This window comes from Nothobranchius furzeri, chromosome 12 (assembly GCF_043380555.1).
Source record: "Nothobranchius furzeri strain GRZ-AD chromosome 12, NfurGRZ-RIMD1, whole genome shotgun sequence".
In the NCBI taxonomy this organism is placed as follows: Eukaryota; Metazoa; Chordata; class Actinopteri; order Cyprinodontiformes; family Nothobranchiidae; genus Nothobranchius; species Nothobranchius furzeri.
This window is the reverse complement of record NC_091752.1, coordinates 72,857,726-72,883,367: the sequence shown is the minus strand read 5'-3', so window position 1 is coordinate 72,883,367 and position 25,642 is coordinate 72,857,726. Positions and strand designations below refer to the sequence as shown.

The following is a 25,642-nucleotide window of genomic DNA, read 5'->3' as shown; positions in this document are numbered from 1 at the left end:
AAAAGCAATGCATTACAGTAATTAAGTACTTTTGTACTGCGTTACTCCCAACACTGTCAGCATAAGAGTGCCACATCGTCATACAAGTCCAATTGTACAGGTTTCCGAAAGTGTGCCAAAGACACTTAGCAGTTTCTGAGCACATGCCATTTCAGGGTCAAACTTTACAAATATCTTGTGTGAATAGACAGTAGTTTGTCATTTACAGCCCTGTGCACTCCCTGAGCATGATACCCAAAGGGGGCCCAGGTTCCTACAGTCGTGGTGGAGAAGGCTGTGGAGTAGGCTTAGCCGCATTGGACATCACAAAGACACACGTGATCAGCACAAGATACTTTTTTAGGCCCAAAACTTGGAATTTCACATGATGGCGACTGTAGACTCATAGAGGAGCAGCGTCTCTATTCCGAGTGTAGTGGAATATAGTTGTATATTCTTACACTGTTTATTAGGTCCAGATATTATAATCAGAAGAGGTTGTTTTTACTTCAGGGAGTTTTATGTAAACACTTTGTATTGACTTAGAGACAAGAAAAGAGAGAGTTGGGATCGTTTAAGAATCTTTAATTTCTATAATTATAAATTCAAACAATCATCCAGGACTAACTCTCTATAATGGATGCATATGGATTTGAATGTTGAAGTGTGTGTGTGTGTGTGTGTGTGTGTGTGTGTGTGTGTGCGTTCACAATCTCCAGGCTGAGGCAGGCGGTCCTGGGTGTCAGATGTTTTGACTAGGAACCACGAGGGCTTCAGAAGCTCATGACATGAAACGCCATATTGCCGAGTCTATGTACCGTGTGGAGTCTCCCGTGGTCAGATCAGGAATGTCAGGTCCTCGGACCTCCGTGGTACTGGACTGATGAAACAGTGTTGCAGCACGACAAAACCCTTCTACGGATAGCTCCCGGCAGTAGTGGCAGGTCTCAGCGCGTTCAGCTTTTAGTTTGAAGGAACCGTCGTCTTGTTGTTCAAATGACAGAATTTCCAGCTTGACAGTTCTCAGCTTAAAAGTAGAAAAACACAGCTGGCCCGACTGTAATCTTCTTTAGCGATGATGATTTGAGAGCTGGTTGAAACTACGTTGAGTCTATGATGTAACTCTGTTGGAGCTGAGATGGAACTGAAGTTAAAATGGCGTTGCTCTGTTTTATTAACTTAGTTGTTTATAATTCTTAGCAAATCGGAGTGGACAAATTGAGTAAACACTCCAGATTCTGCCCTGCAAGAGAACGGAAGATCTGATTGGATGAGAACAATGTGTCATGCGTTCTTATGTGGATCAGTATGTCTGGTGCACAGTCCTGTTTATTCATTAAACACATAAATCATGACATTTTGATTTCACAGATCGTTCACCTGATTATTATTGATCAACAGTTGTTTTGATTTACTTTATTAGAAATAAAGTTCTTTGATTAATTAATGAAAAGTGTTCTTCGTCCTTCTTCTGTCTTCTTTCCTGGAATGTAAGCATTAGAAAGAAGCACCCGACCATGGCGATTCCTGCACACTGTTACTGTGTGAAGGGGCAGCTGTTAAGGGCAGACAATAGTATCTTCATAACGCTACACGAGTCTCTCCCTAATATCAAAGCTCCTCACCCTTTCTCTAAGGCTGAGCTCAGACACCCCGTGAAGAAAACTAATTTAGGCCGCTTGTATCCGCGATCTTGTTCTTTAGGTCAGTACCCAAAGCTCATGACCATAGGTGAGGACCGGACGGTAGATCGACTGGTAAATCGAGAGCTTTGCATTCTGGCTCAGCTCCTTCTTCACCACAACAGACCGGTTCAGCGTCCGCATCACTGCAGACGCTGCCCCAATCCGCTTGTCGATCTCCCGCCCCCTCCTTCCCTCACTCGTGAACAAGACCCCGAGATACTTGAACACCTCCACTTGAGGCTGGACCTCTCTCCCTACCCGGAGTTGGCAAGCCGCCCTTTTCCGGTTGAGAACCATGGTCTCAGACATGGAGGTGCTGATCCTCATCCCAGCCGCTTCACACTTGGCTGCAAACCTCCACAACAAGAGCTGTGGGTCAGAGCCTGATGAAGCTAGGAGGACCATATCATCCGCATAAAGCAGAGAGATTATCCTGCCACCAAACTCCACACCCTCAACACCATGGCTGCACCTACAAATCCTGTCCACAAATGTTATCAACAGGACCGGTGACAAAGGGCAGCCCTGGCAGAGTCCAACCCTCACTGGGAACAGGTCCAACTTACATCTTAGGTGTGTTCTTGCTGTGCGTTATTTCTAATTCCATGTTGTCTATCTTTTTTAAAACACAGAAACAGTTTTGTTACCTGTTATTGACGCTACATTTCGCAGACGGCTGCCGGCTTCTTCAGGCTGACGCTGATGGTGGCGTGTCACTTCCTTCTCCGTTTCTCCGTGATAGCCCTACCATACATCAGAGGCATAATGGAAAAAATAAGAGCAACAATGAAAAAATACAACATAAACACACCAACGAAACCATACACAACAGTTAGAAACAGACTAGTGCACCCAAAAGTCAAAATATCAGCTGGACAACAATGTGAAGTCATTTACGAAATCCCATGCAAACTCTGCAATAAAACATACATAGGAGAAACCGGACGCCAACTCAACACACGAACAATAGAACATAGAAAGGAGTGCGAGAAAGAGGCAAGTCGAAAACACACAAGAGCAGCAAAAGAAGAAGCAGAAAGTACAATAAAAAAGTCAGCCGTAACTGATCATTGCTTAAGAGAAAACCATGTAATGGACTGGGACAACACACGGATCATAACCACTGAACAACAAAAATACAAAAGATGGATCAAGGAAGCAATAGAGATAACGAGAAGTGGATGTGGGACCATGAACAGGGACGACAGTTACACACTGGACCACGCATGGGACTGCATCGTCGGAGAGGGGAGAGTGGGCAGTAGAGGGCGTTAACGTCCTCTGCTGCCCGCAGATAAACGGAGAAGGAAGTGACACGCCACCATCAGCGTCAGCCTGAAGAAGCCGGCAGCCGTTGGTGAAACGTAGTGTCAATAACAGGTAACAAAACCGTTTCTGTGTTTTAAAAAAAGAACGACAACATGGAATTAGGTCCAACTTACTGCCAGCTATGTGGACCAAACTCACACTCCTCTGGTACAGGGACTGAATGGCTCTTAGCAAAAGACCATCCACTCCGTACTCCTGGAGTTCCCTCCACAGGGTGCCTCTGGGGACACAGTCATAAGTCTTCTCCAAATCCACAAAACACATGTGGATTGGTTGGACAAACTCCCATGACCCCTCCATCACCCTTGCAAGGGTAAAGAGTTGGTCCACAGTTCCATGGCCAGGAAGAAAACCACATTGTTCCTCCTCTATCTGAGGTTCAACTATCGACTGGACCCTCCTGTCCAGTACCTTTGAGTAAACTTTCCCGGGAGGCTGAGGAGTGTGATTTCCCTATAGTTGGAACACACCCTCTGGTCCCCCTCTTTAAAAATTGGGACCACCACCATGGTCTGCCACTCCACAGGAACTGCCCTCAATGACCACGCAATGTTGCAGAGATGTGTCAACCAAGACAGCTGTACAACATCCAAAGCCTTGAGATACCCAGGTCAGATCTCATCCACCTCAGAGGCTCTGCCTCTGCATAGTTGTTTGCCAGAACCTTTTTGGGAGTCTTTCTCCATGGTCTCGCCAAACTCCTCCCATGCCCGAGATTTAGCCTTGGCAACTGCCACTGCTGCACCTTGCTTGGCTCTCTGGTACCTGACTGCTGCCTCCGGAGACCCACAGACAAGCCACACCTTTTAGGCCTCCTTCTTCAGCTTGACAGCTCCCCTAACCACTGGTGTCCACCAGCGGGTACAGGGGTTACTGCTGTGACTGGAATAGGCCACCTTGCGACCACAGCTAGCAACAGCCGCCTCAACAATTGCAGTGCAGAACAAGGCCCATTCAGACTTAAATTGCCCCACTGCTCTCAGGACGTGGTCAAAGCTCTGCCGGAGGTGGGAGTTGAAGATCATCTGGACAGGTTCATCTGCCAGGTGTTCCCAGCAGACCCTCACAATACGTTTGGATCCACCAGGTCTGTGCAGCATCTTTCCCTACCCTCTGATCCAGCTCATCTCCAGGTCATGATCAGTTGATAGCTCCACTCGTCTCTTTTCTCGAGTGTCCAATTACAAAGTGACCTATAACCTAGGCTGCCCTGGTACCAGGTATACCAATGGGCATCCTTATGTTTGAACATGGTGTTTGTTATGGCAAAACTGTGACTTGTGCAGAAGTCCAATAACACCACTCGAGTTCAGATTGGGTAGGTCATACCTCCCAATCACGCCACTCCAGGTCAAGCTGTCATTGCCAATTTCAGCATTGAAGTCCCCCAGCAGGACTATGGCATCCCCAGTTGGAGCACCATCTAGCACTCGTACCAGCAACTCCAAAAAAGGTGGGTACTCTGAACTGCTATTTGGTGCGTAAGCACAAACAACAGTCAGATCTCATTTCCTAACACGAAGGTACAGGGAAGCTACCCTTTCGTCCCCCGGAGAAAACCCCATCATACAGGCAGAGAGTTTTGGGGCTAACAGAAAGCCCACCCCACCCCTCTGCCTCTCACCCTGATCAACTCCAGCAGAAAAGAGAGTCCAACTCCTCTAAAGAACTTGGGTTCCAGAGCCAATGCTATGTGTCGAAGTGAGCCAGACTATACCTAGCCAGTACCGCTCAACCTCCTCCACAAGCTCCAGCTCCTTCCTTGCCAGAAAGGCAATGTTCCATGTCCCAATATCCAGTTTGGGTCTGGCTCCAGAGTGGGACCCCGGTAACCCTCCGGTCCAGGTACTCTGGCTCTTTGATCTCACTTCCATGAAGAGTCTTCTGAACCTTCGATGTGCTCTCCTCCTTAACACCTTTTTATTGTCTTGTACAAAACTTTCATTACACCCACACATGGTAAGTCGTACCTAATTTGTTTCAGTACATCACAAGATCATGGTGTAATGATTTGTAGGAGTTTACTTTTAATAAATTGTCAATAGAATATAAAGGTATTCAATAAAATTTAATATTCCATAAAAATATGGATTATGAATATTATTGAGCTTTTAATATTCAATTGCTGATTAAACTAATAACATTTGGTACACCAGGGAACCAACACTTTATAATAATTTGACACGGAGACAGACATAGTTTTAAAATCTATTTATTACTATATTAACGATGAACGGCAAATGATTATGAATGGTGATTTACAGTGATATCAAATGAGACAATGAATGAACTCTGATGAAACATGACCTGGGGTCTCATTTATTAAACATTGTGTAGAATCCTTACTAAAACCGTACTTAAGCTCAGAAAAAAAAATGTACTTACGTCAAGTAGGTTTGTGACCTATAAAACATGGAGTACGCACAGCTGCACTCAGTCTCTGCTTTATAAATCAGAGACTAACTAGAAAGGTTCTCAGGTGTTTCTGAGTCACATCCCGCCCTCAACACGCTCACTTTCTGCCATAAATGGCCAATGCATAGTGACTTGTGGATCTCATGCATATACTTCGGCCAACTCGTTGCAGCGCTCCACCATTAACGCTGGTGACCGCAGATCAAGGAAGCGCAATGTCATCGAAGCAGAAATTGAGGTACTTGTGGGTGAGGTGGAGAAATGAAAGTAAGTGCTTTTGCAAAAAAAATAAGAGAAAATCCACGGAGTGGCACAGCGTTGCTGAAGCCGTCAATGTTGAGTTCTTCAGAGAGATCTGTGGCGGATATAAAAAAAAACGGTCCAATTAGAATTCAATCCCCAGATTCCCGGGCGAAAGTCACACACGCTAACCAGTCAGCCAAAGGGGCATCTCCCTTAGCCAAGCAGTCAGTGCGCATGATCAATTGGGTCACAGTGACTGTACGCTCACACTGTCACAGACGCATTATGTTCTGTCTCAATCTGCCCCCCTGCTGATATTCAGCATTCCGTATTCTGCTCTTCAGGCTGTGTGTGTGTGTAAGCGCATGTGCATGCGTGTAGGGGGGCTTGTTCTGTGTGCACATGAAGCGGTACAAGTGATAATGCTGCAGAAATTCATAATTGTATCTTCTCAGCAGCAGCACTGCAGGTGCTCTTCATGTCCAAAATGTGCGTAAACCAGGTCCTTAGTCAACTTAAAGTTGCGCACATTATTCCGCTAAGTTTTTTTTTTAATCCCAAAGTCTGCGTGGAAAGTTGCTTATGCAGTTTTCCGACCCCGTTTTGTGTGTAACCAAGCTTTATAAATGAGATCCCTGGTATGTTTAAGAGTTTTATTAAGTGACTCCGAAAGGTGTGATGTCTGGGTTTATAAAATTTATTTGGCTGTTTGTTGGATGTAATTTAACAAGTTATCTAATTAGTGTTAGCCACTCTGACGCCATTGTTTAGTCTGCACACTCAGGATCATGGAAGCTCTTGGAGATTTGGTCTGCAGGTGAAGCTGTCTCTCAGAGCAAGTGAGTGGACTTCTGATGTATCTGAAGATTGTAGGCACCCTCAGCATACACACGACTGGTCAAAAGATACTTTCTAGGTGGTTTCTGGTGGACGGTTTCATGTCTGATGAGTGGGTGGTGGATTGAACAAATAATAATTGTTGGTTCAAAAATGATGGTTCATATGCTGCTAAAATTATTCCACTGAAAAATCTGGTTTGATTCCCCATAGGATGGTTATTTAGCATGAGCTGTGGGCTTACTCAGAGCTCTGGCAGAGCTGGCTAAAACAGGATGTGAGTTCACTTTTAATTAAATGGTTATTTAGAAACTTTGACTAACCAGATCAGAAAAATTTGTAAAGGCATTTACCAAGACCCTCAGACGTCACACATTCCTCAGGCACTCAGAAGAGGCTGGTTCCACTTAATGTGAGGTAAATTTATTAAACATTCATTAGTTAATACACTGATATTATTATGTGAATGTAACTGATAGTTAATTGGGGCAGCAGTAGCTCAGGTGGTAGAGCGGGTTGCTTCATGATTGGAGGGTCATGGGTTCAATTCCAGCTCTTGCCAGGGGTATTCTGCTGTCATGTCCTTGGGCAAGACACTTCACCCAACTTGCCTGTGTTGGTGGTGGTCAGTGGGGCCGACAGCGCCAAATGGCAGCCTCATCTCTGTCAGACCGCCCCAGGGTGGCTGTAGCTACAAAGTAGCTTACCATCACTGGCAGTGTGTGAATGTGAGAGTGCATGAAAGTGTTGTTGAGTGTCCTAAACAAGCACCATATAAGTTTGATGATGATGATGATTATTATTATTATTTTAACTGATCATTAAGTCACCAAGTAGACTCATTTAGTGTCTTTAAGATCTGAACTGTCATGAAACAAGAAACATTTGTGTTGATAATTAATTATTAAATCCTTTAGATAGAACATTCATTGTAGAAAGTTGTAATTATAACCAACTTGTGAAGAATCATTTAATGAGACAAAATAAGATTAATTTGATTAAAAAGGGAAAAGTCTGGTCTTCTGCATGAGAGCTTGGAGTTGCAGCAGGATGTCAATAGTGGCAGAAGTGAAGTCAGGCGATCGAATTGTTTTGACTATCTTCTGAAGAGACAAGGTTAGAATCAGTGTATTTTCTGCTTTGGAGACCAGACGGTTAAGATGTGGCACAATGTCTGTTGACCTCTGACATTGCTGTGGACAAATAAATGTGTTAGCCTTTCTCAACGTTACAATGGGTCTCTCATGTGTTCCAGTACGTCACAAGACCATGGGTCTTACATGTGCTCTAGTACAAGGTTGTGGTGGAGGTGTTAGATGTGGTGTCCTCATGGGTGTGGGGTGAGGAAGAGGTGGGTACTGTTTCTGAACAGGGCCGCCTTAACCAGCTGATAGGTCCCGGGGCAGAAAGGTTTAGTAGGCCCCCAGCGGGGGGAAATATTGGCGCTTCTGTAACACTTCTGGAGTCGTTACAGTATACTAGGACCAGTTAGGTTCGACTACTAGAGCAGTAACGAAGGTGACTTGTCAAAAACCCCACAGACCAGAAAATAAGTTTAAATCACCAACTTATTATTTTTAGAAAAACAGAAAATAGACAGTTGACATACAATTCACAATGCACATAAAACATTTAACACCAAGGAAATAAGATATTTTAATTTCCCCCTTTTTGTCCATTAGTTCCCGTTTATCCCATTTGTCTCAAAACCTTTTATTTGGCTTTAAAAGGATGCTGTTTTCAACCTAGGTTATTGTTTTTATTAATTTCAAGTTCTAAGTTCAAGTTTGTTCTTTAATCTATTTAAAGAGCCAGTCACCCCTTACAAGAAGCGTACTTCACTCCCACTTCATGTTTGAAAAATGCAACAAATGCTGTTGCCTAGCAGACCGAGAGGGTGGAGCCACTAACAAATACACACACTCATGACATTGTGACATCATAATGTACCAGTTTACATCATAGCATACCTCTTAGCCAATAGCGGTGGCAGATTTAAATTCAAATGCAGTGAAGAGTTTTTACCTGACAACGGCGCAACACTGACAGTTTCAGGCAGAACATTTAAATTTTAACTAAAATGCACCAAAGTGCTAAACTATTGACTACACGTGTCTGCAGCACGATTAGACACGCATTTATATAGTTTATCAGAAAAAAAAGTTGATTTGGGGGTGACTTGCTCTTTAAGTTAACACTGTGTTATTTTAAATCTAGTTTAGTTATTTAATTCCAAGATTTAATTTAATTTTGGTTTAGTTCACCTTTAAATTTCAATCATTTCCTAATTGGTTTCACCCAACAAAAGTATTTACATTTTCATTAATACCATTACAGCATTAAAATGTGTGGTTGACCAAAATAAAAAACTGCATAAAATGTAAAAACTTAAAACAATTCAGCAAAAGGCTGAACAAACCCTTTAAACAAAAAAAAAGTTGTATTTCTCCTTTAACCATAAATCCCAGAATTATTCTGAATGGTTATCCCGTGCTTCGTGAGTCCAGCGTTCTTCTGCAGAGGTGTATGGATAAATCCTACCGGATTCTAGTGAAAGAACGCAACGTCCAGCAGGGGGAGGTTTTCCCCTTCTGCAAGGCACAGTTCAAGGGGTCCGGGGGTGGCTTGCCATCTTGTTTCCCGCTTAGGAAATCCAACTCCGGTTCTAGCTCAGCATTTCCCGGTCCAAACCTTAATGGCCTATCATAACGATAGAATAATGTGCATAAACATTTAAAAATGACACACACACAGATAGCCCTTAGGTTACAGTAAAAGTCTGTTTTTGAGCTCATTTAGTCCTCAACGAGGTGGCGCCAACATGGCGCCCTGAAAACACATCAACGGCCTATGAACTACCGCCTGTGTGTCGAGTAAGTACAAATTCAATGCTGAAATCAACCATTTTAACATTAAACAACATAAATCTGCTACCTTGGCTTTCCATTTACATGAAATTAGCAATATAATACAACAAAACATTTCTTTTATCAAATAAAATACAGTTACTGAACTCACCAAGTTATGTTCACAACATCACCAAGGCACAGCAGGTCAGGAAACAGAAATGCCTTCTCCAGAGTCTCAAAATGGCTTTATGTGGACTTCTAGGTTGGTATTTAATATATTTTTTGTTTTATTTACGCAGCAGCTCTGCAGGGAGTGTCTGCATCTCTTCCTCCGCAGCGCCAAAGTGAAGGAACTACCCGGTTGGCTGTAGCGGCTCATGAGTCACGCTGCAACGTGCCCTTCAAATTAAGAGTCTGAACAGATATTTTTGCTTTTTTTTCCTGAATTAACATAAAAACCCATGAATTTGCAAGTTCTTAACCTTTTAACATGTTTTTAAACACAATTAAAATACTACATCATGAAATATAAAACTACTGATGTTTTTAATGAGTCGTTTTAACCATTATGATCTATTTATTGACTATTTGTAACCTGTAATATATTTATTTTGACTGTTTCTATTAACAGGCTTTTATTTATTGGGAGCTATGTTAACCAGGGTTACACACACATTAGCGTCGGCACGGTCGGGGTTTGGTTGGCTGGATGGTGTGAGTTTGGGCTGGTACGGGCAGCGTAGTGTTCACATATAAATCCGAGGGCGGCGCTTAATACGCGCAGGAAAGTCCGCTCCACAAGGTAAACAAAAGGCGGACATGTGCTGTGTTGCTTTTGGAGATTCTGAACCACATTTTTATTAATTTGCTGTGTGTGTCCTCATGATCTTGTGCCACCCACCCACCCACACACACACACACACACTGATTTCTCCCCTGAGCAGCTGTCTGCTCGCCAGGCAAGAGCTCTGATACGGAGAACAAGTGCACGTGTACACACACACACACACACAGCTAATCTCTTCTCCCGTTCCCACTGAACGGCAGCCCCCGATCGGCAGCTCCGTGCTACAGACAGAAGTGTGCTCAACAGCATCCAGCATGAAAATGAATTGCGCATTTGGTAACCGCCCCGCTGGCTCATTCTTCTCGCAGATCGGAGGCGGTAGGCGTAATTTCAGCCAGCCAGTCAGTCCGTAGTGTTGCCTCGGTACCAGGCTGATCGCTGGGGAGAAGGTCTGAGAAAAAAAGTCGCCTCGGCACCGAAAACGCAAATCTGACCTGTGTGTGGAACCAAATTCCGGTGCCGTTCGATACCTTTCGGGGCCGTGCCGATGCTAATGTGTAAGCGCCATAGGTGTGCATTGGTGGATGAGGTGCTCTGGATAACTGTTTTTGTCAGGTGATTGGATTGGATTTTTGTGTCCTTCCCTTTATTTTTCTGTCCCTGAAACCCTTATTTGTGCATTCATTACATCACAAATCCACTAATAGTTTCTTGTATGGTATCCTGTCCAAATCCCTCACCAAACTTCAACACATCCAGAATCTCCTAACCGACACCTGTTCCAATGACCACATCTCTCTTTTCCATTCAATAACTCCATTGGCTTCCTCCCACTCAGAGCATCACAATAACATCCATAACCTGACCCCCTCCTACCTATCTGACCTGCTCCACCACCGTGTCCCATCACACTCCCTCCTCTAACTCCTCCACCAATGACCAAGCTCTGAACCTGGGGAGACACAGCTTTCTCCATTGCTGCCCCCGCCCTCTGGAACTCACTCCTACAGCCCCACCACAACTGCTCTGACCTCCCCACCTTCACAACTCTTCTCAAAACTCATTTAAATAACAGTTTTAAAGTCTACTTTTCATTGTTGCATAACCTGCTCATTTTCTCTGGATTTTTACAGCATCGTTGAGTGTTTAGAAAAGAACTTAATTAATAAAGTGTGTTAATATTCTATGACCCTAAGACCTGTCCTGCTGTGCTGTCTCACCTGAAGGCTGAACTTCTGCTGCTGCAGCTCCTATGTAACCCCCCAGACCACAGTAAGGTGGCAATGCCTCAGGGGGAAAATAATTAAATAAATGATTAAATAAAGTATTTCTCGTCAGGTTTTAGCAACTAGAAACATGCAGACACACACATACATGTGCTGAGCTTATTTTGTTGCAAATTTTAAATAATCTTTTGCACACAAACAGCACAGAACGTCAGCAGGCAAAGAAAAAAAGCTGATCTCTAGCTGCTGGTTTCAGAGCAGGAATAAAGTAAAATAGCTCAATTTTTAATCTGCCAAACACTTAAGATTCTGTGTAGGTCCATAAGTGTATTTGTAAAGTTGAGTGCGCCCTTGCGTATACACACACACACACACACACACACACACACACACACACACACACACACACACACACACACACACACAGCAGATTAATATTAGACTGAACTCACCAATATATAACCCTATAGATTTAAATCCCAGCAGCAAAGTTGTTTATGGTAGAGGGGAAATCCAGTTTGCTCTGTTGTTGTCGAAAAGAGATTTTCTGGTATATATTTTTTTTAAACAGCTATTTTGGAGCCGCCTGGTCTGAGTCTGGCTGTTATCCCTCCGCTAACTTGAAATGTGGAGTTGTGACACATCTTTCTTTTATTCTTTATTTTGTGCTCCGAACATCTGCACTGAACTTAAAAGACTTTTCTCCACTAAACGTTAGCGAAACTAGAACTTGTTTCATTGGTGATGACGTTTAACATTTAAACCGATTGGATCAACACACTTAAAATAAATGTCGGGAAAATGCCAACATTTTATTCACTTTATCATTTTTTTTACCTGACAAAACATTTATCCAGGGCACCTTCTTCTCCACTGACTTATTTGTTTCAAGTTTCCTCACATCCAGAGAAACATGCCCTGAAATCATTTGAATTGTTGATCGGTAAGCTCATGGTCCAGAGGTCACGTGGGAGAGTAGGTCACTTGTAATTTGGATCAATCAGCAGCCTTAAACCAGCATCTAACATGATTGACTGAAAACCTGGCAAATAATAAAACTAGTTTTTTTTTTTTGTTTAACCTGAAATGATAGGCCCCTAAATCTTATAGTTCCCTGGCCATGACCCCGCTTGGCCCATGTATTAAGGCGGCCTTGTTGGGGAATTCCACAGCAAAGCCCTTTTCAAAAGACACACCATAACGGCAAATCAACATACAACTACTGCCACAATGAACATTATGAATGAACATGGGAATTTTGCGGCATTCGTGCTGCCACACTTGTTAGTAATGGGCCATTCCCATCCGTACCGGGTCGGTCCAGGCCGGGTAGCCCCAGTCGGCCCCAGCCTGGCCCGGTTGATTCCACACATCCTTGTCTTAAGCCCATGTGGGCTGATTCTACCCACCAATCAGAGGCTTGCTCTAAAGGAAGGTGTGAATTTGCTGTCAGCAGTGGGTGTGTTGGCCCTCGACGGCCTGAAGCAGACCCCCTTGAGAAGAGGGCTGAGAATGAGCCTTGGTTGGCCCGGAAAAATACCAGGCCACCCAGATATTTAAACAACCTACGCTACCCGGCCCGGGCTGACCCGGTACAGATGGGAATGGCCCATAATATTGCCGCAACACAGGACTTGTGAATGCGTATTGCACTTTTTTTTTGTGTGTCCTGTCTGGCTGTGAAGCAAACAGAATTGATGTCTGAATGCTGGTAACAAGCCTTACAGATTTACTCTCAGGTGGAGCATTAAAGCGTCTGCTTTTAATGTCACACCTGATACTTAAAACTTTGTTATTGTCTTTGAATGCTTTTTAATTCCGACCAGACACGGAGACAGAGGTGAAAGAGAAAGGAAGAGACAAAAGATGTGTGTGTGTGTGGGGGGGGGGGGGGGGGGGGGGGTCCACAAAAATAAACAATAATGAACAAGAATCTGCTTCTAGACCTGCAGAAAGAGACAAGAAAAAAAGCAAAATAAAAAAACAACAAAAAAAAAAGGGACACAACAACAAGATCAAACTATCACTGTGTCAACTTGATGAAGAAATATGTAATCAACATTGTTGAACTGAAGACTCACACTAGGGCTGGGGGTAAACGATTATTCTGACGATTATTTTATCGAATAGTCGACTATTCTAATGACTGTTTAGACAATTAATCTAATGATTATTTTTCTATTGCACAGTTAATAAAAACCAAAAAATCTCTAATAAATTCCTCAAAAAAATTGATAAATTGTTACTGTAAGAGAATAAACACTACGGGCCTTCCATTTTGTATAACACTGCTTTTATTGTGTTGGTTGGTTATGTTCTGGTGACGTGTAGAACTTGGGAGTGGAGGCTGCTGCCTGAGAGGTGGTTGGAGACGGAGTGTCTCCATGCTGCTTTGTTTTGGTCACTTATGTGTGTGAGGCGAGTGGTGTTACGACTCTTCCTGGGGAGTTTGGCTCGTGTGCAAAAAGGAAGGGACAATAACGGGATTTAAAAGTTAAAATGATGATCAGGTTTATTTACAACTACAAAAAAACATAAACCTTTCCATCCACAGGTTGGGAATAATAAAACTAATTCTGCCTGTGGGGAATTAAAACAAAAGTACAAATAACTAGGGATGTCCCACTGGGCAAAGATTACAGGGTTCTGGACCAAAATAAGAATCTCCAAAGGTCCAACTCTAAACTGGGTGGTTAAACCAAACTCAAGGTGATATCTTAAACGAAACCAAAAACCCACAACACTCTAAATGTAATAAAAGGGAGATCTGCACCACAAAAAAAGATGAACTCTAAACCAAAACGTAACAGCTTATCCAAATGCAAGAAGCTGTTAGCGAAAATGCTAACAGTAGCTTTACCAACGTTACGTTCAAGTTACCAAGTTTAAATAAACCAAAAACACCCAGCATCAAACAGACCAGCACGGAGGAGAGACTGCTACCACCAAAACAGCTCTCCTAATGTCTGAAAGAAGCTCCCTTATGAAGGGAGAAATGCTCCCGGTGATGTTCTACATCTGCGGTAGAGACGGAGCAGCGCATCTGACCCCGGAAGTTGTTGTCCGTTGCCGGGAGACCAAGGCGGGCAAAACAGGAAAGGAATCTAGTAGTGGACGGACATTGTTCCGGGTCTTCGGTATTTGGCGTAGATGTTAGTGAAGGTGGAGAAGAGGGCGAACTAGAGGAAAAACATGCAGATTCCTCTTCTATTTACAAACTCCTGTGGATGCAACAAGTGGGCGCGGTGCGTCGACTACCGGATCTGACGTCGACACATTTTTAGAATCGAGTCGTCGACGTCATCGAGGCGTCGCTACAGCCTTAACTCACACGATAATAAATCACAGCGCATTAAATGCCCACCATAGCCTTAAGACCTGTGTTGAACGTGCCCAAGCCCATACTTATGAGAGCATCATGTGAGCACCTGTGTGTGTACATGCGCTTGTTTATGTAAGGTTTCTCTATAGGAGCGTCCAATAGAGAGTCTGAGGGGCAACAGATCTGCCCCCTAAAGATGTGCAGGAGACTGAGGGAGCTCCAAGTCCCAGAGATCCAGGAGTTGCCCCGGAGCACAGGAACTCCAGGGAGACTGTGACCAGAAAAGCCCCCGCTCCCCTCAAGAGGCGCAGAGGATCGCCCCGGGGGGCCACAACCAGCAGCCGGCAGAGTCCCGGGAGATATCGGAGGCAAGCCCACAGGCCCGCCCGTAGCCTCCCACCCCCTAGCCGGCCGAGCTATATATATATATATATATATATATATACACAAACAAATATGACAGACGATTCAGTTAAACAAACTAGATAAATAGTAATCAGTTAAAAGCTAAGCTAAAAAGGTGATAAGATAAACGGAAGTCAGCCGCAATGCAGACTCCCCCCTTACCCCCTTTATAACGCCATTGCATAATCATGTAAAAAGGTAGAAGCACGGGTTTGGAGTTTGTAGCTGATGATTTTCCTGAAGCCTTTCCACACAGAGGCAGAGATGTTCTCAAATATCTGCTGCTGCATATTGTCATAGTGCATCTTGCTTACTGGTGTACCTCAAAGCTCCATTCCTGGGCTGATGCTTTTTATCATTGTCTTTGCTGCCATTAGGTTCTACTTTCTAAAAGCACAACATCACCCTCCAGTGTTTGAGGGTGGGGGAGGGGCCGCATGATGGAAAATAATTTTTAAAACTGGGCATTTTTAATAATGCGTTGGACAGTTTTTAACAGAGATGGGGAATTGTGGCATTAACAAGTCATTCCCATGCCATGTTTTTCTTCAGTTCAGCAACTAAACCAGGTGATTTAAATTAGCACAGTTAATGAACCTTGTTCAGTTGCTGAGCAGAACAAAATCATAGCATGTTGTTGACTTGCTGATGCTACAATCCCCAATCTATTCTTAACCCAATTTTAGTAGTTTCAGCAATTGCCTGTACTAGGTGCATGTCAGTTATTTGACCCTTCTCAAACAGCTTTATGTCTTTTCCATGACCAATGGATGTGTCTTTGCGCATGGTTGTTTAAGAAATGACAAGCGACTCATTGCACCAGTTGGGGTTAAATAACTTTTTGCCCATGCAGTAATTATCCAATAGGAGTCTCGTAACTATTTGCTTAGTTAAATCCAGGTGGAGATTTTCTTTGGAGCCAGGCAGTGTTTTGATGTCTGTTTTACTGAGTTCTGTTCTCCAAAACTGCTTGAGGATTTGTTTAAAATAAACCTCTTTTATTAATCCAAACACTTAAGTAATGTTTGATGACATGGTCAGCTTTTGAAGTGTTCTGCTTGTTGTTCCTCAGACAGAGACAGAGCTTTTTGAGTCATTAATCCCAGGTTGTAGAATGAGTTACCTCTAAATGTAAAACGGGCTGCTTCGCTCATTGGGTCTGAAGACTCACTTCTTCACCCTTGATTTCGAATGAAATGGTTGATTTTTTTTTTTTTTTTTGTCATTTGAATAGCCTTGTTGCTACTGTATTGCTGCTTTTATTTATATTTGATTGTATAGCTCTTTGGTAGACATAGCATTTTATTTGTGCTTTATAAATAAATTGCATTTGAATTTGAATATTGATTTAAATGAAAATTTTTATTGGATCGGAGTTTTTTTCCCTATTGCCTAGCCTTACCTGCTCCCGATAGTCAGTTTTCTGTTGTCAGTTGCTCTACCATGCAAGATAATGCTCCAGAAACAGCAGTTTTTTTATGTTCCACTAATCACATTAATTACACTTGATAACAGGTGGAAGCCAGGAGACCATGGTGTGCCAAGGACATGGTGGTTACTTTTCCCGACTGAGATTAATAGTATTGCTTATTGTGGGGTGGTCCCTTATTAATCTCAGTAGTTATTTTCATTATTATTACTATTATTGAACTGTAAATGTAATGCTTTTCTTAACAAATGTTATAAATGGCATTGAATAAGTAAAGCTGGTGAAAGATTTTTTGTTTGTATTTCCATTTAAGGCTGTGAAACAAAACGGTTGAAGTCTTTCAAAGAGGGTGATTTTTTTAATATACTAACTGGTAATTGAAAAAAAATCTGTTCTTAAAAGTATAAACGACCCCAGTCTAAAATTGTAATTTGCCTTTTGTCTTCTTAGTGGCCAACTTTGACCCGGACACATTCAGCGTGATGTACTGCGAGTTCTGCAGGGCTGGCTTTGACACCCGTGCTGGCCTGTCCAGCCATGCCCGGGCTCACCTTCGTGATTTTGGTATCACTAACTGGGACGTCACCATTTCACCCATTCACATTATGAGGGAGCTGTTCTCCAGAAGGCCAGACCTAGTGATCCCCATGGGCCCCCCTCGGAGTCACTGCAGTTCTGTAGATGAGGAGGGAGATCTCAGTGGTGATGATGATGAGAAGGACTCTAAAGACAGAGGAATAATCCAGGTTAAACTTGAAGGGGAGACAAGCAAACGGAGTGTTAATGTTTCCGATTCTGGGGTCCTGCCTGCAGCAAGTCATCAGCTCTTTAAAAAGTCTGAAGATGGTGAAGATGGTAAAGGTGAGTTTTTATTGTTAGTTTTCTAAAAGTGATCTTCCTTTCTTTCTTAGTGATGAGTTAGCACTGCCCCAGATCAAGGTGATAATTGGGGATCTTACAGGTGCTTGAAATCCTTAAAGAAGTGCTTGAAACTTTTGCTGAAATTGGCTATAGTATAGGAAATTTTAAACCATAAGTTAGTAAATTTCATTTATATAGCACTTATCACTGAAAGAGAATCACAAAGTGCTTCAAATAGATCAAAAACAAAACTAATCATAGTCATACAATCAAAAAGATCTTACAACAGAAATAAATAAAAATCAGAAAACAATCCCAAAATTATAAAATGATCATAAATATCAGAAAACTAATGAAAGAGGAGTTTGAGTGCCCTAATGATCCTAGAAGCTATGTTGTCTGGGGCACTTTGTGCCCCTGGTAGGGTCTCCCATGACAAATTGGTCTTAGGTGAAGAGTGAAACAAAGAACGGTTCAGAGGATCTTTCATGGATGTACTAGCAAAGAGTTGGTGTACCCCGGCCCGGAGGGTTACCGGGGTCCCAGGCCAGGGGTTGGGCCCGTGAGCGAGCGCCTGGTGGCCGGGCTTTCGCCCATGGGGCCCGGCCGGGCCCAGCCCGAACCAGATACAAGGATTTAAAGACTCTTTTAAAAGTAAGCGACTTCATCCGTCCCTATCGCTCAGCAGTTTTTAATTTCATCTATTTGAACTTGGTCATAATGACCCCGTGTTGAACATGGTGGTTTACCATCCACCAAACCAATGGTGAATGATTTCTTGAGAATTGTAGACTCTTTTAATTTGGTGCACCATGTTTGTGCCCCGACCCTGGAACATAGACATACTCTTGACCTGGATGTGGTGTGTTGGTATCTGACTTGGTGATTTGTGATGCTGTTTTTTCAGACCACAAACCTGTGTTGTTTACTTTGTTTCTGTCTGATATGTGTAATGAGTTAATTTACATGTTATTTAATAAGCCGTCAGACATAAGATTCCATAGTAAATATGAAATCAACCTTATGGATCTGTGGGTACTTTTAACTAGAAGATTGGAACTTCTTATTGCAGGGATTATGTAACCACTTCGTATTAATTCAGAGACAAAAGAAGTGAGTCAAGTTTTAAAAGTTTAAAGATGTATTACTAAACAAATTAAGACTAGACAAATGCATGATGTAACTAAGGTGAATGAGACGGAGAATGGTGTAGTGTGGAATGTTGCTCAGAACAAGGAAATCCGAAGAAACCATTAGTTCTGGTGGGAAGTGAAGGTGATTTCTTCGCGCTAAGCTTTGGTTAGGAGATTCATAAACACATTCAACGCCATTCCGTCGGCCTACATACCCTTTTGGAAGTCCTTGTTAGATCAGGAATGTCGAGGTCCAGGTTGACCCTCTCTGGAACTGAAGCCGGTAGGAAAAGCACTCTTTGCTGACCAGGCCAGTCTTTGAGATACTTCTGGGTCACGACAGTTTTGTTGGCATCTAGCGAGACCCAAAACTGGGTCGTGATGGTTCAGCTTTTATTCTGAAAGGAACCTTTGCAGCAGGTGGAACAGCAACAGATTTTATCCAGCTTGTCGTTGGTTGTTTCGGCTGAAGAGGAAAGTTACGGATTGGCCACTCCGACACTTTGAACTGGCGTTTAAGATGGCGTGGGCATAGTTTTATACTTCGGATGTTTTGGTTTATGGTCGAATGAAAAGATGACAGATTTACCAAACACCACCAAAACCACGCCTCCGTCAGATCTGGAAGATTCTGATTGGATCAGTAAAAGCAATGTGTCATGTCTTAACGCTACGTGAGATCAGTCCTAGTGGAAACATTTAAAGTCGTATTACCTATTATATTCTATAGGATTGTAATAAAGTCATTAATATTTTAATTTCACAGATTGGTCACATCTTATTATTGACTAACACTTTGTTTGATTAGCTTTATTAAAAATAGAGTTCTTTAATTCATTAAAAGGAGAGAGTCCTTTCTTCATTCTTCTCTTGAGCTGGAAGGAAGCAGTTTAGAAGCAAATGCATGAGAACTTGAGGTCATATCTCATGCAGACTAGTTCTGTGTCAGAGGAGAGGGGGGAAATGACTTTTGGTGGAAAACAGTCATTTCATTCCGTTACACATGTCTGATGTGACTGTGGCAGCCTCTGTGCACCCTCGGCAAGTTGGTTATTAATCCTTCAACTGCTGCTCATTTTTCTACTGCCTTTGATGATGTTCCTGCACCTCCTAGTTCTGCCTTATTGGATGTGAATGCACTAAGCTCCTGGCTTCATGCTACCTGCAGCAGTGTCTTGGATTCTGTAGCTCCACTGAAGCCTAGGCTGCCCAGGACCAGATTGGAGCCATGGCTGAATGAGTATACACTCTTATTAAGGCAGAAATGTTGACTGGTAGAAAGGATGTGGAAGAAGGATAGGTTACTGAGCTCTTTTCATGTGTTAAGAGACTGTCTTTGGGACTATCAGGAGGCTGTGAGAGATGCTAGTGTATTTCTCAAAAGTGATATTCTCAGCTAGTCACAGGCCACAGATGCTTTTTAATGTAATTGATAACATCCTCAGTATTCACCATTGAGCCCTCTGTGATGTCTTGTGAAGCATTTTTGAGTTTTTTTGTGGACAAAATAGTCTATATCAGAGCTCAGATTCTGTCAGTCCCCTGTCAGGCTCTTTCTGGTCCCTGTTCAGCTACTTTTAGTCAGTTTGAGCCACTTACGTTGGACTGCCTTTGGGATTTTAACTATTTAAAACCTGCTGGTTCTCCCTTGGATTTGATTCCCCTTAGGCTTTTAAAATAAGTTTTTATCTGTTATCAGTTCATCCTTGGGTTCTTGCCATTATTAATCAGACCATTGTCTCTAGAGTAGTACCAGAGAACTGGAAGCATGCGGTTGTTCAGCCTTTACTGAAGAAGCCTGGACTCGACTCATCTGCCTTGTCCAGTTATAGGCCTATCTCCAGACTTCCTTTTATTTCTAAAGTATTGGAGAAGGTAATTTACTTACAGCTGACTGAGTATTTGATGGGAAATTACATTTTGGGAAAATTCCAATCTGGTTTTAAGCCAGTCCACAGTACAGAATAGGCAATGCTCTGGGGTTTTTTAAATAACATTTTATTGGCAACGATTCTAAAGACTTTGTTATTTTGGTATTGTTGGATCTATCGGCTGCATTCTATACTGTTGATCATGCTCTCCTAATTTCTAGGTTGGAACATATTGTGGGTGTTCATGAGGTTGCGCTGGTTTGATTTGTGTCGTACCTGGCTGACAGAACTTTCAGTGTCTCATTGGAGAATTTTACTTATGTTTATGTGTTTATGTTTATGTATTTAGCAGACACTTTTGTCCAAAGTGACTTACAAGTGATAATCGGCATGTTGCCCTTGAGGCTAACAACAACAATAACAACAACAACATTGACATCAGTCATGGAGAGGAGGGAACAAGGAGTGGACAGTAGAGAGGGGGGACGGGTGCAGGGAGGGTGCTAGTTTAGAAGATGCTCTCTGAAGAGCAGGGTCTTCAGGAGTTTCTTGAAAATTGAAAAGGAAGCCACAGTTCTGGTAGTGCTTGGAAGGTCATTTGTGGAACGATGAATGAGACGAGTCTGGATTGTCCTGAGCGTGGTGTAGGCACTGCTAGCCGACGATCCTGTGATGACCGGAGCGGCCGGGCCGAGACGTAAGCCTTTGCAAGAGGATTCAGGTAGATGGGAGCCGTACAATCTCGGACTTTGTATGCTAGTGTTAGCAATTTGAATTTGATGCGTGCTGCTAGCGGTAGCCAGTGGAGCTCAATGAACAGAGGGGTGACGTGTGCTCTTTTTGGCTGATTGAAGACCAGACGCACCGCTTCTTCTTCTTCTAATACCTCATTCTCTTGTGGAGTTCTCCAGGGTTCTGTGTTGGACCCATTGCTGTTTTCTTAGTACCTGCCACCTCTTGGTTCAATTTTTAAGAAACATGGGTGTTATTTTCACTGCTATGCAGATGATACACAGGTATACATGCCTTTTAAGAGGGGCCACGATCATGCTTTTGATTTTACATTGTCTCGTTGAGGATAGCCAATGGATGTTTTCGAACTTCCTTCTTTTAAATGATAAAAAGACAGAGGTTGTAGTTTTTGGTCCAAGTACTTTGTCTAGGGTGGGTGCAGTTGACCTCAGTCAGCTCGCCCCATTCTTGAAACTGAGTGTAGCTTCCCTGGGTGTAGTACTGGATGGGGATCTTGTCTTGAACAGGCAGATTAGTGCAGTCACTAAATCTGCCTAATGACTGCTCAGAGTGAAAAAGGCTAGCTTTGTCTCGTTAGCCATCCGTCTTCGTCACTGCCACGGCTCCGCTCTCTCGGTCCGCCAGGCAACGCCTACTAATGTTGCATTTTTCAAAATTGAAAAGTGGGTGGAGAACATCGACATACATATATGGACAATGGATTTCCATAGGCTCCAATAACATGTTTTTGTACTAAAATGGGAGGTAGCCACCATGCGGAGGTGTGAGCTAAGCTAACGGAGGTAGCAACCTAGCTACAACCGGAGTTAACTGTGCACAACACCAGAGCTTCTGAGTCAGAGATACGCCGGACTGACTGCTGGGTAAAACGGGGTGGAACACAGAGGTCTCGGAGACCTCCACAAGCCGGCAGCCGCACAGCAGACAAGCGCCGCTGCGATCTGAGATGCACAGAGCTGCCGCTGGGGAGAACCGGGTGGAAAGGTTTCCATCCCAGAGCTCCACAAGCCGGCAGCCCTCGCAGCAAACCGAAGCCGCGATCAGACAGAGATGCGCCGAGCTGCGGGGAGACACAGCCGGCATTCCGGCTGGAAAACATCGGGCTCCCGAGAGCTCCACAAGCCGATAGTGGGAACCCAGCTCCACCAACATGTTATATTTCAACCCATTTTCTAAAGTGCAGCATTGTGTTAAATGCACTGGGTTTTACCCTATTACATTTACATTTCATGGTTAAACAGTACATGTTAAAATCTAAGCTCAGCTCGGCAGTGACCTAAGATACATAAATATAATTTTACTTACCGAAAAAAATGAAGTGGAGACTCCTTGGACGCTCTATTAGTGCAATTAATGCCACAGCAAGTCATTTTGTCCAACAATTGCACAAAAAATATCCAAAACAGAACACACACACACAGAGACTCAAAATCCTGGAACAGTTTCCAGGCCAGACCGAGGCTCTACTGAGGCCTTTCCCCGGAGCTAGCTCTGTGGTCACGTGGGTCTGATGCTCATTAATTATACAGAATTTTAGGCTTTTAATACACTTAAACAGAAGAGTGAGGAAAAAATTCACACCCCTCAGAGTTGTCATGACTGTAAACTAGATCATTTAAACCAAAAACATGTTTTGGTACCAGGCTGTAAACATGTTTATTTCTGCTGTGAAATTGGTATTTTTAACATGGGTGTCAATGAGGATTTGCTCGCTTCTGACACCAGCCCCTAGTGGATGAGGGTGGAACTGCAATTTTTGGTACTTCCAGGTTGAGACCAATTTCAGAGCTGCATTGTGGGGGCTTGGTGGAGAAGGACTCTGAGGCAGGCTTGAAGGAACAGTAACTTTAGGCTACAGCAGCTCTCACAATAGCCTCTTATGGACCATTCCAGTATTTAAAAGTTATGTACAGATGCTTACAGTGTTTCATAATATTCCTAATAATTGTAAGTTAAAAGCTAATACATTTCTGATTCTATTGGTTTATTATTCTGAGTAGTGACTGTCTAAACCTCATTACAACCCTCCTACTTTAACAGAGTGTTGTAGCTAGGGCTGCTCGATTATGGCAAAAATAATAATCACGATTATCGTGACTGAAATTGAGATCACGATTATTTAGGACGATTTTTCAATTTATGTTGATTTTATTTGTTTTTATTCAGTCATAAAACTGCTCAGGGCACAATCAGGACAAAAATAAGAAACAAGATGATCACTAAAATAACTCCTGATTCCCAGGATAAAAAGACCAATATACTTATAGCTCATAGTCTATGACCCAAGGACTATAAACCTTGGTTTAACTCATTTAAGTCTAACCAGTACAGACCCAAATACCAATATCTGGCAAATACTGACAGCAAGAATTATACAGTGGCATTTATAACAAATAAACGCAAATAAATTGATGTTCACAAAATGTTGCATAACATTTATTGAGTCATGTCAAGGTGCTGTAGGAGCGTGCACTAGCACCGTGTCCTCAGAGAGATTAGTTATTATTTATCAGCATGAGGAACTTATTTCTACCTTATTTGTAAACTATTTATTTACAGGTCGTCCATCAGTTAATGTAATAATTGTCCCAACCACAGCTGCACCCCCCCACCCCCCAACCCGGTCTCAGCAATCGGGGCAAGCTGCACGTGTGTTTAGCATGCCGCACGCGCACATTTAGCTGTTTTTAGCGGCTCAGGAGTCCGTAGGTACGGTGTGTGTGTCACTCACTCTGGTTACTCCAACAGGGAGCCGGCTCCGAGAGCTGTCTTTAGCGACCGACACATCACTACATCATTCCCTTTCCTAATGTCCTGAAGAACGGTCCGGAGCGCAGGCGGAGTGTTTAGCTAACCTGCAGGAAACATCGACGACAGTTATCCAGAAAGTAGCTAAGGGTTACCAGAGATGTTTCTGAGGTGTTCGCTAGGTACTTTTAAGATTTAAAAAGTCAAGAAGGGGGTCTGAAAAGCTGTTAGAAATAGCGTCAAAGTCGCCAAGTTGGCAACACTGTGGGAGGAGCTCTTCATTTGCAACTCAGGGCAGCGCAAGCGGGAGGGGCAAATAATCGGCTTGTTTTGTTTTTTATAATCGTTCAAAACTCAGATCGTAATCGTGATTAAAATTTGATTAATTGAGCAGCCCTAGTTGTAGCAATAAAAATATCCATCCATCCATTGTCTGAACCCGCTTTGTCGACGTAGGGTCGTGGAGGGGCCGGTGCCGGTCAATGGGCAATCAGGCGGGGTACACCCTGGACAGAGAGCCAGTCCATCGCAGGGCTACACAGAGACACACAGGACAAACAATCATGCACACACACACACACACACCTAAGGACAATTTAGACAGATCAATCAACCTAACAGTCATGTTTTTGGACTGTGGGAGGAAGCCGGAGTACCCGGAGAGAACCCACGCATGCACAGGGAGAACATGCTAACTTCATGCAGAAAGATCCCAGGCTGGGAATCGAACCCAGGACCTTCTTGCTGCAGGGCAACAGCTCTAACCAATGAGCAGCACGCAATTAAAAAAAAATACAATATATGTGTGTGTGTGAGAGAGAGAGAGAGAGAGAGAGAGAGAGAGAGAGAGAGAGAGAGAGAGAGAGAGAGAGAGAGAGAGAGAGAGAGAGAGAGAGAGAGAGAGAGAGAGAGAGAGACAGAGAGAGAGAGAGAGAGAGAGAGAGAGAGCACCACCGCAAGGCTAATTTAATATTCCCAATAGTCCTGACCAGGTGGGCGGGGCTCAGTCTAAGAGAGTTCATATGCTAAATAGTGGTTCAGAGAACGGTTCACAGTCCTAAAAAAATCTTTCAATGGCACATTTAGTCATTAATTATACATGAATGTTTGTCTGTTGTGGGATTTTAGGGCAGTTATTTGGTGACTGGAAGTGTTTACAGTGTTACATGTGCCTAAGCCTCTAAGGTCGTGTTTGCTTTTGTCCATTGAGATAAAGAGGCAGCTTGACCCGAGTTATGGGTACTGTTTGATGGGTGTGTGTGTGTGTGTGTGTGTGTGTGTGTGTGTGTGTGTGTGTGTGTGTCCCTGGATCTTGGTTGATGTGGCACTCGCTGCCTTCATCTCCACCTCTGCCTCCACTCGATTGGTCACGTCTTAGCTCCGCGGTGCTTATGGAGGCAAAATGGCTGCTTCCACCTCCCCGCAGACCCAAACAATAGCAGATAAGCTGTCTGGCTCGAGCCGCCGGGAGTCCGATGCACTGCGGTCCGGTGAGTACTGCGCACAGTCAATCCTGCGCACCCGCGCGTGCCCTCAGATATCAGAGACGGGGGCGTCACGCTGCACGTCTCGCGCCGCATCTTGTGTCACAGCAGCCATTACCACGAACAGTTTGTCGCGTGAGACCATGGAGAAGAGACCCCACGTCGCGCTGAGCCACGCAGGTAGCCCACGACACGCATGTGTGAAAGCTCCTGAAGCGGGTCATTGTTACCGCTCCGCCGCATAAACGCTGCTAGTTATCACCGCGGGGTGTTTATAACACACGGC

The 25,642-nt window shown here is 43.5% G+C and overlaps 1 protein-coding gene across 4 annotated transcripts in view; it reads left to right on the top strand.

Moving 5' to 3' along the window:
• The window catches only part of wizb (WIZ zinc finger b), a 119,740-nt gene that overhangs the window by 34,194 nt on the left and 59,904 nt on the right, over nucleotides 1-25,642 (top strand). For all 4 annotated transcript variants that reach the window (XM_054738612.2, XM_054738611.2, XM_054738610.2 and 1 more), the window contains exon 8: nucleotides 16,957-17,367. In XM_054738612.2, coding sequence (XP_054594587.2) covers nucleotides 16,957-17,367 — 411 coding nt within the window. The remainder of the gene's footprint in view (nucleotides 1-16,956; nucleotides 17,368-25,642) is intronic.